The 16487-nt window shown below is 50.2% G+C and overlaps 1 protein-coding gene across 1 annotated transcript in view; it reads left to right on the top strand.

Moving 5' to 3' along the window:
• LOC131554951 (glutamate receptor ionotropic, kainate 1) overlaps positions 1-16487 on the top strand; it is a 102355-nt gene that overhangs the window by 84449 nt on the left and 1419 nt on the right. The window contains exons 14-15 of the mRNA XM_058800583.1: positions 4659-4884; positions 8948-9198. Of these exons, the coding sequence (XP_058656566.1) occupies positions 4659-4884; positions 8948-9198 (477 nt within the window). The remainder of the gene's footprint in view (positions 1-4658; positions 4885-8947; positions 9199-16487) is intronic.

Raw genomic sequence — 16487 nt, 5'->3', positions numbered from 1 at the left:
ACACCAGGTACCCACAGCCACAGCATCCCAAGGGATCAGAGGAGTCTGTAAATACATAATTCACCCACAGCCACAACCACAGCATCCTGAGGGACTGGAGAAGGTAAATACAGCAGGTACCCCAGCCTCAGGGCATCCTTCAGCACCAGGAATGTAAAACCCAGCAGGTTTCCCCCAGGACATGTGGAAAACAAACCTGGCAGTGAAGTGCAGCAAGGGGTAAACCCATCTGCCACTGATGGGAGCAAGGGCATGGACATGGGAATATTCTCCTCCAGATGGGATGCTGTTTCCTCCCAGCCACTTCACTAAAAAGCAGCTGGAAAAGTCTGCTTCCCCTTCTGAAAGTCGCATTTGCACCATGGTAATTCCACAGGAAAATGCAAGTTTGTTTGTCCCTTTTTTGAGTGCTCCATGGTCATATTACCCAGACTGTCAATGCAGGGGCCACACACACACCTGAACACATCTGCAAGAGAAGAGTTTTCTGTAGCTAATTGTTTGGTAGACAACTGTGATAATTATGTCTTTTTCCTGTTTTTTAATTATTATATTAATTACAGACCAAATGGATAATCTCATAAAATGTCAGTGCAAAAGCCAACAAGCTATAAATCCAGAATACATGCACAAAAACCCTGTGACAGTCAGAATTACATAGCAGCTCCCTCAGCAGTGTCAGCAGGGAAGGCAGGCTCAGGATGAGCCAGGATCAGGCTTTTCCCTGTGGTGTCTGAGGACGGTGCTCGTGGAGTCACACACACAGGGCCTCGGGAGGGGATGAGACTCTGGGGAAAGCAGTGGGGCAGAGCAACATCTGTGACAAGAGATCTCTCCCTCTCTGGGGACATCCCAAAACCACAAAAATCAAAAATTCCAGTGTCACCTGCTCCAGGTGACCCTGCCTTGGTGGGGGGTTGGACTGGCTGATCTCTGGAGGTCCCTTCCAACCCCAGCCATCCCAGGGTTCTGGGATCCTGGGTAGTCTGTCCCTGCTGGTGCTGCCAGGGGTGAACTGCCCCTGCCAAGGCTCTGCTGTGGCTGAGCAGAGATGTTTCCTTGCTGAAAGGAAAACACCAGCTACAGCATTTTGCTGTAGTGAGCTCCTGAAATTATGAGCTGACATTTCCACTGAGATGGAAACCCACCTGGAGATGTTCCAGCAAAGCAAGCTCTGCATTCTCCTCTGGCTCTTTCATGCCCAAAGAAGCTCACTGCCATTGATATTCTGAAGTCAAATTTAGCTTCAGAGACAAAACTTCAAATCCTGTTGCATCCCTGCATTTTTAGAGGAAATAGGTCCTGGAGCTGTACATGAGAAGCTCAGAACAAATTTCCTAGAGCTGTTTTTAGTTTTACACTGATTTCTTTTTGCACCATTAATCCTGCAGGCAGAAATATGTAGGCTTTAAAGCATGTGAGCTTCTAAAAGCAAACCTTCAGACAAGGTGGTTAAATATTTATGCGCTACATGTGCCAGCTTACTTGTGCCTGAAATACGTGTGCACAGAGGCACAGGGGAAGGGCAGTACAGAAACTGGAGATGGATTCCCTGGCAGAGGGATGGGGACACAGTGAAAATGCATGAGAAATGCAGTGTATCACACTTGTAAACACTCTGCGGTGTTTTTTTATTATGGAAGCATCTCCAGATCCTCACAAGATAAGGAGTTCTTTGTCTGCCCAAAACCTGAAATAAAAAATCCTGGAGTAGCTCTCTGTACAAAAGCAGCTACTTGTGTCTGCAGAGGAAGGCTCTGACTTTGCCTTCCTCAGACTGAGATGGCGCATCTGCTCCTTGAGCTAAACAAACACCCCAGGGAGGGGTCTGGGAGGAGGCAGCGGGAGGGAGTTGAGGCAGCAGTAACCCCACTCCCGCTCTCCCCGGGGCACACGCAGCTCCCGCGACACGCCGGGCTCTGCCCCTTTCCCGGGAGCTGTCCGGTCCCCGGCAGTGCTGAAGCGCTGGGGACAGGCACCCGGACAGGAGGGATCGCTGAGGCGGCAGCAAACACACCCTGAGGAGTGAGGCGCAGGGCTGGGTGCCTGGGAAGGGTCACGGCCTCGAGTGCTTTCTCTGCTGCAAGCCCTGGTTTGTCAAATCAAACGGTGCCAAAGCCAAGGGATGCCAAGGGGAACAGATTGTTTTCAGAACAACATTTTTCAAAGCAAACCACAATGCGCGGAGCATTCCTCGCTGTGAAGGGGACAGGAACAAGGGACTGACATGCGGGACAGGAGGGGCACAGCCCAAATCCCTCTGGTTTCCAGGACTGAACACACATGGAAAAAAGGTTTCTGTAGACATCAGGCACAGGAAAACACAAAGCAGACTCTAAAGAGCTTTGATTTAGGACTTTGTGCTCAAAGTAGCAGCAGGAAGCCCTGGAAGATGAGATTACAAGGTGTAACTGCTGGATGGGATGGAGGTCAGGAAGCACATTGGAAAAGCAAGGTACTCCCACTGCTTTACCTGCATTTATTCAAATGCACTTTCCAAAGCTCCACTTGCAGTTTTTCAAGCTGACATCACTTGCAGTTAGTGGTGTCTATAAGGCTCATGCTAACTGTTGTGACTGCCCAGGTTTGGAATGCCTAGCACCAGTGTCCTTGTTGCTATAGTTTCCTCAGAAAAAAAAAAATTATTCTGAGGATGAGATATTTATCAAGGGAGTCACTTTTCTGCAGTTACTTTTAGCCAGACAGTGGGGGGAAGAAAACAAAAGCAACTGGAATTATTTGTGGGGGGGGAAATGGAGTTCTTACTTTGAAAAGAACCTCAGAATTGGCCTTTTCCCTATGTAGAGATGCCAGATCTGGCCAAAGTAGATGGAAATACCCCAAAACAAGGGCCCGGGCAGCTCAGGACAGTGAAGCCTTTTAGGAGGGCAAGCCAGCAGCACCCCAGCAGCATTGCCCATCTGTGGGAATGACAAATGTGGGAGAAGTCCAGCTGAAGGCAAGATGTTCCCCATCCACAAGCAGTGACACACTTTATTTCTCCAGACTGCTGTCCTGCTCTGTTTCCAGCATGTCCATAAATCTTCCACTGCTTTTTTGCCCCTCCATCATTACAGATCTTAACCCTGTGTTGCAGCTTGTGCCAGCTCCTGCCTTCTAAAGTGCAGATGTGTTTCCACTGAAATTAATGAAAATTCAAAGGCCAAAATTTGGCACAGGATCCATCCTGATGAAAAAAAATGGTAGCTGGCAAGCTGAGAAGCCAAGATTGTTCTTACAAACTCTTCTGAGTAAGGAACACATTCTTCCACTAAATTCCACTGTCAGACTCAGTCTAGTACATAAACATAGCATCAATTTCAAAAATATTCCCAACTGAGCTATAAAATTGGTAACTACTTGTGGAGAGCCACTTAACCACCTTCAGAGTTTAGTGGCATCGTGTGGCTCACCAAACTGAGGTGGAATTCAGGTGACATTCACAGATACTGAATTTATAGATAAGGCATATTAACATTTAAAGCTCAAAGAACCAGAAAATCGACTTCTCACAGGAATCTCCCCAAAGCTGGTGTTTAAAACAGAGCCTGGAATCAGCTGAGATGGCTGTAAACCAGAGACAGGGCTTGAGGGACTGAGGAGACTCTGCCTTTAAACCCTGTGGCAAAGAGATCACGTCCTCAAGTCTGATTGCAACGGGAAGCACAAAGCAGCAGTGTCCCAGGACAGCAGTGTCCCAGGACAGCAGTGTGCCAGGACAGCAGTGTCCCAGGGCAGCAGTGTCCCAGGGCAGCAGTGTGCCAGGACAGCAGTGTCCCAGGACAGCAGTGTGCCAGGACAGCAGTGTCCCAGGGCAGCAGTGTCCCAAGGGCAGCAGTGTGCCAGGACAGCAGTGTCCCAGGACAGCAGTGTGCCAGGACAGCAGTGTGCCAGGGCAGCAGTGTGCCAGGACAGCAGTGTGCCAGGACAGCAGTGTCCCAGGGCAGCAGTGTCCCAGGGCAGCAGTGTCCCAGGGCAGCAGTGTGCCAGGACAGCAGTGTCCCAGGACAGCAGTGTCCCAGGGCAGCAGTGTCCCAGGGCAGCAGTGTGCCAGGACAGCAGTGTCCAAGGACAGCAGTGTGCCAGGGCAGCAGTGTGCCAGGGCAGCAGTGTGCCAGGGCAGCAGTGTCCCAGGGCAGCAGTGTCCCAGGGCAGCAGTGTGCCAGGGCAGCAGTGTCCCAGGACAGCAGTGTCCCAGGACAGCAGTGTCCCAGGACAGCAGTGTCCCAGGGCAGCAGTGTCCCAGGACAGCAGTGTCCCTGGGCAGCTGTGTCCCTGGGCAGCAGTGTCCCAGGGCAGCAGTGTCCCAGGACAGCAGTGTTCCAGGGCAGCAGTGTGCCAGGGCAGCAGTGTGCCAGGACAGCAGTGCCCAGCTGCACTGGGTCAGCTGCCTGCATGCTGCAATCCATGGAGCATCATGGGCCCAGAAAACTCCAGAGCACTTCAGAGCAGGCAGTAATTCCATTCCTGGCACAGCAGAGAAAGTGGGTTAACAACAAGAGATTCCTCAGCACAAAGCCCAGTAAGAGGGGAGTGCTGCTGGAAGGAAGCCCTGTCACTCTGGATGCGGTGCCACCATTGAGGCTGGGGAGGCTGAGGCACGCCTGGCAAGGGCAGCTGTGGTGCCGGTGTGACTCTGTGCCCCCTTTCCCCCGCAGAAATCCAAAATCTCGACGTACGAGAAGATGTGGGCGTTCATGAGCAGCCGGCAGCAGACGGCGCTGGTGAAGAACAACGACGAGGGCATCCAGCGCGTGCTCACCACCGACTACGCGCTGCTCATGGAGTCCACCAGCATCGAGTACGTGACCCAGAGGAACTGCAACCTCACCCAGATCGGGGGCCTCATCGACTCCAAGGGCTACGGCGTGGGCACCCCCATCGGTAAGGGCTGGGCAGCGCAGCAGTGTCCCCTGAGGCAAACCATTCACTCCTGGGACCTCAGAAACAGGGCAAGGGAGAATGGATGCACACTGACAAAACCAGGGCTAGATGGGACGTTGGGAAGGAATTCCTCCCTGGGAGGGTGCTGAGGCCTTGGCACGGGGTGCCCAAATAATCTGGCTGCCCTGTCCCTGGCAGTGTCCAAAGCCAGGCTGCGTGGGGCTTGAAGCAACCTGGGACAGTGGAAGGTGTCCCTGCCCACCTGATAGAAAGGGCTTTAAGGTCCCTTCCCACCCAAACCATTCTGGGATTCTGTATGTGCCCCAAGGAAAACTGCTTACTCAAAACCCTGCATCTCCCTGATGCAGAACCTTGCAGGTGATCCTCACTGTTCTTCAGTGTTGCACTGTCATTGAATAAATCAGAAAGTCATCCCCTTTCATGCAGAGCTTTAAGACTCCCAATTTCTCTGAACTCCCTCTGGCAGACCTTTTCTAGCATGTCCAGTACCCTTTCTAAGGTCTTCTAATTGTACAGCATTAAAAATTGTGTCAGATTTTTGTGCTGTGCACTTGTGAACAATTGGCACTGGGGGGCCAGGTTTTGTCCTGTGTTCATACAATTATGGAGCCACAGAAGGGTTTGGCTTGGAAAGAATCTCCAAGTGCCACCCCTGCCATGGCAGGGACACCTCCCGCTATCCCAGGTTGCTCCAAGCCCTGTCCAGCTGGGGATTTGTTCATCCATTGCTTGACAGAGCAATATAAATAAGGGAGAAACACCTCTGCACTTGGAACTGTCATTCTTTGTGGTGCTGAGCCCCGCAGACAGATTGTCACAGACATGACATCCCAAGTATATTTTACCACTGGCTATGTGAGAACAGCCCTGGCACCCTGAGAAAAGTGATACAAAAGCTAAAACCCCCAGGAATGACAAACTCATGGCAAGAGTTTCCTTGCGGTTATAAAACTGCCACACTTTAAACTAAGAACAATGAAGGAATAATTGGAACAGATGGCAATCCTCAGAGACAGTGCAGCCATTGGAAATGCAGCTGTGAAATATATTTATAAGATGTTTCTTGTATGAGAAGTGAACCTTTATATTTTTGTTGAGAAAAACCTGCAAAATTCAGGGGAATAGATATCCCCAAGCACTGTGGAATAATCCAGCATCATTAAGCATCTCATAAACAACTGATTTCATAAACAAGATAAACCTGCCACTGTTCAGAGGGACCCCCAAGCTTCTGTTATTTCTCTCAGAGCATTCAAGAGTATTGATTGCAGAGGCTGTATGGAAAATAAAAAAATTAAAAGGGCTGTCAGTGACCCTTAACACCAGATCTTCATCAGGGCTTAACTGCAGGGGAATGTAAAACCACAGGGCCTGTGACTCCAGAATTTCCAGTGAGGGAGCTGGACAGCACCTTATGGCTCCTGAAGAAACAGGGAGGAGAATTGGAGAATTCCTGTATCCAGGAAATGTATCATTTTATCAGAGCATCTTCTGCAAGTAAAATACAGCAGTTATAGGCATCAGGAGGAATTTCTCCATGGAAAGGGGGGCCAGGCCTTGTCAGGGGCTGCCCAGGGAGGTTTGGAGTGCCCATTCCTGGAGGTGCCAGAAAGGCCTGGGTGTGGCACTCAGTGCTCTGGGCTGGGGACAAGGTGGGCACTGGGCACAGGCTGGACTCTCAGTTCCCTTCCACCCTCAGTGATGCTGGAATTCTGTGATATGTAACTCCAGGATCAGTGCCAGGCTGATGCAGGTAATTCTAACACTAAAGCTCTTCCCAGTTCCTTGGGAGACTGTTTAGAAAGTAGATAAATGTATTTCTTGGCCTAAGAGGTTTGTTAACAGCTCAGAGGTCATAAGTAATGTGCTGAATATTTAAAGAGGTGTGGAGATGGATTTGTGGGTGGTGGTAGAGCTCACCAATAAACCACCACCAGTGCAGCTCTCCAGGCACTCTTGACAAACTCTAAAAGCCAGTGCAGAAATCTAGAGGTGCCTGTTACCCTCCAGATGAATTGTGGTAATCCTGATGGCAACATAAACAACACAAGAAAGAATGAACAGCCCCACAAATCCTGTGCTGTGACTCTGGCTGCTCCACTTTAGCTCCCAGCTGTGTCCTTCCAGACAGGGGAAATGGATGAGTCCTGCAGCCTCACACATTGCAGGGGACAAGGCACAAACAATTCTGCTCTCTCTTCTGCCAGGCACTGCTGTTTCCAGGGGTAATAATTCACTCCTCTGTGCTCAGCCAGTTTTTGGAGGTGTTTCTGGCCTGTTTTCTGTGCTGTTATTTTTGGGTCTTTAACAGCAAGCACACAACTCATCCATTCTTACAGCAGGCACGTTTTCCTCTCAGAGCTGGCTGCCTGCAGCAGTGCTGGTCTCTGGCTTCCCAGATGGATTTGGGATAGACTGACACACATCTCCTGGCAGCTGTGGGCACAGCATGGCCCAGTGCTGGCAGTGCTGTGCCCCAGCAGCAGCTCAGTGCTGGCACAACAAATGAGGAGCTGCGATGTTCCTCACGCTGCTCTCCTCAGACAGGGCTGGGGGATGAAGGAAATGGAGAGCAGAGAAGGGCACATGCATCCGTGGGACAAGGTTTTTAACAATGTCCTGCACAGCAAAATAAGGAGCAAAACTGAAGCTGTGGGGCCGAATTTCCGAGGCTATTTCAGTGCATGAGGAGTGGTGCCTCAGTGAGATTTGTCTGAAGTGCCATGTGATCCCTTCCATTCTGGCACACAATCTGCCTTAAAGCTTGGTTTGCCTTCATGGAGCTGAGTTTGCGACATCTCTAACGTGCAGCAAAATGTGACTTTGGTAAAATAGAGGTTGAAGAAAATCTGAGAATCATAGAACTGCCTGGATTGGGATGGACTTTGAAGCCCATCCAGTGCCACCCCTGCCGTGGGCAGGGACACCTTCCACCATCCCAGGCTGCTCCAAGTGCCATCCAACCTGGCTTTGGACACTTGCAGGGATCCAGGGGCAGCCACAGCTGCTCTGGGCACCCTGTGCCAGGGCCTGCCCACCCTCACAGGGGAGAACTTCTTTCCAATATCCCACCTAATCCTGCCCTTTGGCAGTGGGAAGCCATTCCCTGTGTCCTGTCCCTCCATGTCTTATTAATGTGCTGCTAAAGGAGGGGAAAGAAATAGCTGCAGGGCTTTCAGCTCTGCATTTCAGCCCAGACTCCGAATGTTTCCAGCTGTAGGGAGTCCAGCAGGTCAGGATTTGGGAGCACACACGTGCCTTTGGAGCCAAACAGCATCTCACAGAATCACAGAATCATTCTAGCAAGGCCCCCTCCTTGCTATCACAAAATCCTGATCCCACAAAGTCTCTCTCACAAACACAGGCTGCAGGAGTTTGGAAGATGGAGAGGCTGAGCAGAGTGAGAGCAAATCTAAGCAGACTGAGCCACCCAGTGTGACTCCACTCCTCGCCAGACACTGCCCAGCCCATAAAGCTGCAGAGCCTGCACACACATCATTTAGCAAATGGTGGCCCGCAAACCAAAAGCATGAAATTGTTCCTATTTTCAGCTTGCAGGGCTGCTATTGTTGCAAATCAAAATAAAAAGGACCTGTCCACACAGTGTTCTTACTGTAGGTAAGCTGTAGGTAGCCGAGGTGGAGCTGTGAGTGTAAATGAGAAGAGAAGGTGTCTGAGCGGCTGTGGACTCCTCTGAGGCAGCCCTCATTTACAGGCAGCAGGAAAAACCAACAGATGCTGAAGTCAATAGAAGGGATGCAAAGCGGAAATTCTCAACGAGTGCTCACAGCAATATTCAAATATGATGTGGAGGAATGCCTCGGCAAGAAAACCCACTGCCAAGGCTTAAATAAATCTCCCTAGGAGACTCTAAAATTATCATGAATTCTCAAATAACTGCAGCAGTGCAGCCTTCTGCTTCCCAGTCCCCAGGGCAGACACCAACAGAGATTCCCCTTTCCAGCTGGAATAATCTCCCCTGTGACAAGGGAGGCTGCTGCCTCAGATGGTGGCACTGCCAGGCCTCGCTGTCCCCTTGCAGGGTCCCCATACAGGGACAAGATCACCATCGCCATCCTGCAGCTGCAGGAGGAGGGCAAGCTGCACATGATGAAGGAGAAGTGGTGGCGAGGCAACGGCTGCCCCGAGGAGGACAGCAAGGAAGCCAGCGCCCTCGGAGTGGAGAACATCGGGGGCATCTTCATCGTGCTGGCGGCGGGGCTGGTGCTCTCCGTGTTCGTGGCCATCGGAGAGTTCATCTACAAGTCGCGCAAGAACAGCGACATCGAGCAGGTGAGTGAGTGCGTGAGTGCGTGAGTGAGTGAGTGAGTGAGTGAGTGCGTGAGTGAGTGAGTGAGTGAGTGAGTGAGTGAGTGAGTGAGTGCGTGAGTGAGTGAGTGAGTGCGTGAGTGAGTGAGTGAGTGCGTGAGTGAGTGAGTGAGTGAGTGAGTGACCCTGCCCTGCCCCATCGAGCAGTGCATGAGTGAGTGAGTGACCCTGCCCTGCCCCATCGAGCAGTGAGTGAGTGAGTGAGTGACCCTGCCCTGCCCCATCGAGCAGTGAGTGAGTGAGTGAGTGACCCTGCCCTGCCCCATCGAGCAGTGAGTGAGTGAGTGAGTGAGTGACCCTGCCCTGCCCCATCGAGCAGTGAGTGAGTGCGTGAGTGAGTGAGTGACCCTGCCCTGCCCCATCGAGCAGTGAGTGAGTGAGTGAGTGACCCTGCCCTGCTCCATCGAGCAGTGAGTGAGTGAGTGAGTGAGTGACCCTGCCCTGCCCCATCGAGCAGTGAGTGAGTGAGTGAGTGACCCTGCCCTGCCCCATCGAGCAGTGAGTGAGTGAGTGACCCTGCCCTGCCCCATCGAGCAGTGAGTGAGTGAGTGAGTGACCCTGCCCTGCCCCATCGAGCAGTGAGTGCGTGAGTGAGTGAGTGACCCTGCCCTGCTCCATCGAGCAGTGAGTGAGTGAGTGAGTGAGTGAGTGACCCTGCCCTGCTCCCGAGGGCTGAGCCCTGGGCACAGTGGGGCTCAGCAGCACACACCTCCGTGATGGAGCGTGCATTTCCTGCTGCTGAGCTCCCACCAGGCAGCCCCGGCTTTAATGACAAATAATTTATTAATAATGACAGGGAAGTGCCTCAAGCATGGTCCAATTAGTGCTGCTTAGCAGGGCAGTGCAAAACAAGGGCAATTAATTTCTCAAACAGTTTCTGTTTGGACTTAGGACTTCCAGCAAAAATTACATTGGAAAGGAATAAAAGACAAGTGGGCTGTTGGGTCTTTTATACGGCATTATCACAAGGAAAGCACATCCAAATCCCAAGAGTCGTTTTCCTCTTGTTTTAGAAAGCATCTTTTTTCAAAGCCAGGGGTTTACCACTTGTGCTGAGGGATGCACTTCAAAGCAGGGAGATCTACCGAGAGGTGATGGATGCCACTGTAAAGTAAGATTGTGGAGCCAAAGAAGTTCTGGTAATAGCTCCGCTGAAGTGTAATGAGCAACTTAAAAGGGCAGAAGAAAACGAAGTAAATGCTGTGTGTAAATCACACCTTGAGCCTTAGAGCATTTTGTGAGAAGGGATCAATCCAGCCCTGTGAAAGAGTCAGGGCTGAGCAGGAACTGGCAGAGTGTCCCTAAGCTGTCAGCCAGCCCCTCCTGCCCCGGGGCAGTTTGTCCTGCTCTGTACCGCACCCTGCTCTGGCCCTGTTTGGCTCCTTTTCTCTCCAGCAGGACTTTCCCGAGGGACAAGGGGACCCCACCTGCAGGAGCAGGGGGTGACCCTGAGTCCCCAAAGGTTCCCATTTCCTCACTCCAGGCTCCCAGATATGAGGCACCCACCTCGAAGCAGGTTTAAGTTCCCTTTGCACTTTGAGGTGGGAAAGGCCTTTCCATGGAGGATTCCCCCTCCCCATCCAAGGTGTTATCCTACAAGGGTGGTGACATAAATGCCAGGAGTGGCTGTTGAGGCAAAGACCCTCCCCGAGGGCAGCAGGGATGAGTGGGAGGAGAAGGGAACATTTTGAGCTCGATCTGGGAGGTGCAGTTTGCATCAAAAGCAGCGTCACTGTCCACAAAAAACAGATGCAGCTCATGGAGCAACCCCAGGACATGCCAACTAAAGGGCCCCTGGTTTGGGATAAGGCAGAGAGAAAGGATTAATGTATTTGCACATATTGCAGCTTTCTAATTAGTAATTTAGCCCGTTTTAGCACAAAATGCATAAAAAATGTATTGGTATCTTTGTTTTGTTCCTGTCTCAGGAGATCGTTTATTCAAATACGTTTTGGAGAACAGTTGCAGCTAATTAAAATATTTAGTAGAATTAAAATGTTTAGTTTAAGTGCTAACATGGTGCAGAATAGCCTGGAAACTTTGCAGACGTCTGTGCAAGGCAGTGCCTCCCTGAAGGCAGGACTAAAGCAGGCCTAAAGCTTTAGGCCAGGAGTGTTAATTCACTGAGCAATAAGTGGGATGAATAACACAATTCGGGGTTGCACACACGTGTGCACACCCCCATTTCTGCACCTGCACTGCTGCTGCTCAGCAAGGTGTTGCTTAATAATTAGAATCATCAAGTGAGTTAATATGGCACATCCAGCCTCTTTTCCAGAAGCAATTTCACCGAGAGCACAATAGCAGCGATTCCAGCGCTTCTCTCTGGTTTCTCTGGGATTGTTTTCTCTTTTCCCTGGTGAGATAAGCAGCTTAGATGGGAAATGCTGTGCCGGGTGTGTTATCACTAAGCTAATCCAAAGCATTGTTGAACACAATCTGTGACTTTTCTGTTCCCATGAGTTGAGTCTCTTTTGATTTAAATGGCTTTTGAATCATTCTCACGCTTGTTTTCAGTTTTGCTTCGTTCATTTATTTACTTTCTCCATTTCTCTTCTCTTGCATGCAAGGCCTTTTGTTTCTTTTACGGACTGCAGTGTAAGCAACCCCACCCGTCCAACTCCACCTCTGGCACCACCTTATCCACGGAGTTAGACTGTGGCAAATTAATCCGGGAGGAGCGGGGCATCCGAGCGCAGCCCTCGATCCACACGGTGTAGTCAGGAGAGGAGCAAGGTGTGTCCGGGGGAGCTCACGCAGGGTTAACGCAGGGGCTGAGCCGATCTAGAGCGAGCTGCCAAAGCCCGAAATGGGGCAGCTTAAACGGTGTCACAGGAAATAATTACACCCCCAGCAGGGAGCTCTGGAGAGCTGCTAGCCTTTCACAATTGTCACAGCCTCTCATGCGCAATTGTCACCTTGTCATTTCCTGGGGTAATTCACCTGCTTCAGGTAAGAAAATGATTTGCCTCCTTTTCATCTCCTCCCCAACCCGAGCTGAGCAGTGGCAGCCTGGTTACTGAAAGCAGGGAGGGGCAGCCACTTTGGTCTCTGCTGCAAGTGGGCCAGGCAGCTCTGAATTCAGGCAGCTCTGAATTCAGGAACCTCCCAAACACCCTGCGGGGCTCCATTAACTTCCCGAACCCTGTTACAGGCTGCCAGAGATGGTGAGCTGGCATCTCCTGTGCCCTGTGTCAATATTTAATGAATTTTAATTCCTCCATTTAAAATGCATTTCTCTAAGCCTGCTAGTAACTCATAGCACAAAGTCAGACCCCTCAGTTAAATTTTATGCCATGTAGCCATTAAGGACATATTCAACAGCAGCACCCTCAGGCAACACCCACACAGACCATTAATAGAGCAACTCCGCTGTCTTGTTTGAGCAATTCACGGGGTTCACTTGTAACAGAGAAAGTCCTTTGTGGGAAAGTCGGGCATCAGTTTATCCCAGACAGCCAGGCCCTGCATTGCTTTGCATATTGCACCCCGGTGGCACGTTCTGTGCAGGTGGCTGGCACTGGATGTGTTTTACACCCTGGGACCACAACACTTGGATTTCCTCCAGCCCTCAGCCAGTCAGGGGCTGACAGGGCAGGGGAAAGCGGACCGGATGTGGTTTTGCCACCAAAAGCATATGTCAACAATCTGAGATACACAAAGTGCACAGAAATGCCAGCTCGAGGGATGTCATGAACTGTGGCACACCCCAGTGTTCCCAAACCCTGTTACCTGTGTTCCATTGTATCCCAGATTCCCATCAGTGTCACCAGCTCGTCTCCCTCCCCTCAGCCCTATTTTATGTTTTCAGCTCATGAGACAAGTTACTGCTCTGTTTCCCTGGGGCCATTTCTGCCCCCTGTGCAGTCAGGGCCCTTGCTGGAGGGGATTCCTTCACACCCGAGCGCTCCCCCTTGGATGTGTCTGTGTTCCTGCTGCTGAGGACAGGCAGAGCAAGCAGTGCCCCCTGATCTCCCCTCAGCCCTGTCCCAGTGCTGGTGCTGCTGGCAGCAGGCCGGAGTGCTTAGTGACAAAGCTCTGCTGCTCACAGCTCAGCTGCTCCCATTCTCCCCTGCCCATCCAGGGTGGGCCTTTATGCTGCACTCCAGATGCTGCAAGAAATTGTCTTGCTCAGAATGATCTCTTAACTGGTTTGAATGGGGCCTTGAAAGCTTTGGCTCTCCATAAAATGCTCCCTCTCGCCAGCAAAGACCTGAATTAGGTCCTCTGAATACCTGATTTAAGAAAACACTTCTTATTTGCAGCTTTCCAGTAGAAGAGACTTAAAACTAATTAAATTCAGCTCTTCTCAGCTCTCAGAGGAGAAGGAAGATGCCTAATGTGTTTATCTCCATCACTGCTCCACACAAGAAATCCTCAGGGTTGCAGCTTGGAGCGGTTTTGTAATTGTTCCTTAGATTAGTGCCGGATCCAGAGCGTTCCTGTCACCTGCTGGGTAAACGTTGTCCCAGCTGTCAGTGCCACAGCCCTGCTGGCAGGGACAGCATCGTTCCCTGGGTTTAGCTGTCCCACACACAGCCCCACGGGCTGGCAGCAGCTCCCTGGGGAATGCCAAAGCAGCTCCCGCCATCCCCGACAGAGCCCCATCCCAGCTGCAAGAACAGTTATCAAAAACCATCACTGGTGCTCAGGTGAGCAGCAAGCAGCTTTTCTGGCTTTCCTTGTGAACAGAGCACAAAGGAGCAGTCTCTGTAAGCGGGGAAGAGTTAAATGAATCCCTGGGTTACTGTCACACTGTTTTGACAGTCACAGCTCAACAGACTCTGGCAGGTTAAAGGAGTTAATTTGGGGATCTCCTCATGCCACCAGAATATGCCTCTCCTCATGCCATCTGTGTGACAGAATACTCAATGTGCCCCAGCAGCAGTTTGCTCACTAAAAGAAACTATTTCAGATATTTTTCCTTCCGTGCAAAAGTAAATCCATTTTCTTTCAGCACAAGGCACAGGTCAGTGTCCCAGCTATGGGTGCAGGAGAAAAATCCTGACTTCTGCACTTCCTCCTCTGTCCCTGAGCTGCTCAGGAGTCCTTCCAGAATGAAATCTGCCCCACATCCTTCGATTTTCACAGTTCTAGCGCTTCCACCACACGCTGGGGTTTGGGTGGCTGCTTTATTGCTACTTGGTTGGCTTTGCAAGGTATTAATAAAATGCCTTGTCCTCAGTGGCAGCCCAGCAGCAGAAGCAACAGATTGATAAATCCTGACTACAACTCTTTTTTTTTTTTCATTGTTTCTACTTTATTTTATGCTATTTATTTATTTATGTGTTTTTTCATTCTGAGTCTGTAATTCTCCTAAAGCTTAGCACAGACCTCTGCATGGGAGTGTAAGGAAGGATTTGGGAGCTTCATGACTAAGCTTTAGCAGCTGCTGGAATGACCAAAGGGCACAGAGAAAGAGTCCCACATCACACAGAGAGCAGAACCTAGTCTGTTTTCAAAGGATGGCATTTCCTTCTCCATGCCATGGCCGGCAGCATTTTGACACTGCCAGAATGAGAAAGTTAAGCTGGCTGAAAGCAAAATGTTAAATTCATCATGAGGTTGTAAAAGGGATTGATCTGTGCCCACTCTGCTGTTGTTCTGGGCAGACCTCAGCAGTGGACTGACCAGCATGGGAAAAAAGGGGGTTTTAAAGCAATTCAGTCTGGCCACCTGACTATGAGACAAAAGAACAGTATATTTCCCTTTTTAATCGAATTTTAATGTCAACATCCCCTTTCTGAAGGCTGCTGTGCAGGTGCTGCTCAGAGGACTTGGACTCAGAGGTCTTGGGGTGTGTTCCTGTCCATGGCTTTCCTATAAACCCCACACCATTCTGGCTGAGGCTGTGCACCACTTTTCCTAAGAATACCTTGGAGTCTTCCTGATATAATTATTTTAAAATTCAAAGCAGTTGGAAGTGGAGCCATTGGGCACTCCACAGATCAGATATTAAAACCTTCCGGCAAAATGTTCTGTGTATCTGTCTGCACATGCAAAATGAACTTCAGGGGGGTATTTTGTGGAGATGAATGTGAAAGGCGTTGTGGTTATTGCACAGTCTGAGTAACAGGAATCCCGTTGGAAAATTAAAGTACCAGCCTATTAACAAGGCAATAAAATGCACTCTTTCACCTGCAGAAATCATCCCTGTCTGCACTCTGCAGGGAGTAATGGCCAGGATTAAATACAACACATTAGGAGGCTAGTGAGAAACACAGGGAAGGAAAATAAAAGACTGATCCATCCTACAAAGGGTTAATAGGACCCTAGTTACCACGGAGCTCTGGATTCACTTTGTAATTCAGCCTTTGAAACCAGTTAAAGCTGAGAGCACAGAGAGCAGTAATCCGCTCAGAGCCTTTGGGTTCATAGGTTTGGGGATGAGCGGTGCAGCTCTCCAGGAGAGCTCGGAGCACACAGGAAGGGTCGGGAGCACACCTGCTCCTCCTGCTGCTCCAGGGGGAAGGAGAGCCGGGATGCCGGGTTTATATCCACAAAGGGAGCGCATTTCAATGACGATTGCCGCAGCGGAGGCCTGCCCACCACGGCTGCCGTTTGAAAGGACAGCATGCACCGCCCTGGCTGTGCCATTGGCTCTGGGCAGCGGCACCAATTAACAGGAGTCTAATTGACCTCGGAACCGCAGATGAACGAACATGAAGCACCTCAGGGAAGGAGAATGTTGGGCTGTGAATCTGGGATCTCAGCTGTGTGCAGCTCAGCCCATGAGGACGAGGTGGCGCACACAGGACCCAAAATTTACACCCACACCGAGCACAGGAGCTCGCTGCAGACCCAGTCACACACTTTATTTATTTATAAGGTAAGGGGTTTAAAGCTTAGTTTCCCCCTGCTGCCATCATTCAATTTTATATATAAATCATCTATTCATGTATATTTGCACAGAACAATTATTGGAGGGTTTTTTAGCAAAGCCAGATACTTCCACTTAAAGGCTACTTCTGTTTCTTTCTGTTATACATAATTATTCCAGCTGTGAATTTTAAAATATGTTTCCACTTACCCCAGATGTCTTTGTTAATGTTGTGATGGTGGGAAGAATGAAGATCTCTTCTTTCTTTCCAAGCCATTCATCTCCCTTATTCTTGTGGTAATTATCTCCTTTCTTCACCACACGGTATTTGAAAAGATTCTTTCCAAAGAAAAGACGAAGATTGAGGCCTGCGCTATATTTGAGAAATGTCCGTTCATTTCATGAGGGAAAAATAACTAAGCCACAAAGAAAC

This window comes from Ammospiza caudacuta, chromosome 2 (genome assembly GCF_027887145.1).
Source record: "Ammospiza caudacuta isolate bAmmCau1 chromosome 2, bAmmCau1.pri, whole genome shotgun sequence".
In the NCBI taxonomy this organism is placed as follows: Eukaryota; Metazoa; Chordata; class Aves; order Passeriformes; family Passerellidae; genus Ammospiza; species Ammospiza caudacuta.
Note: the sequence above shows the minus strand (reverse complement) of the source record. Positions and strands in the feature narration are given on the sequence as shown.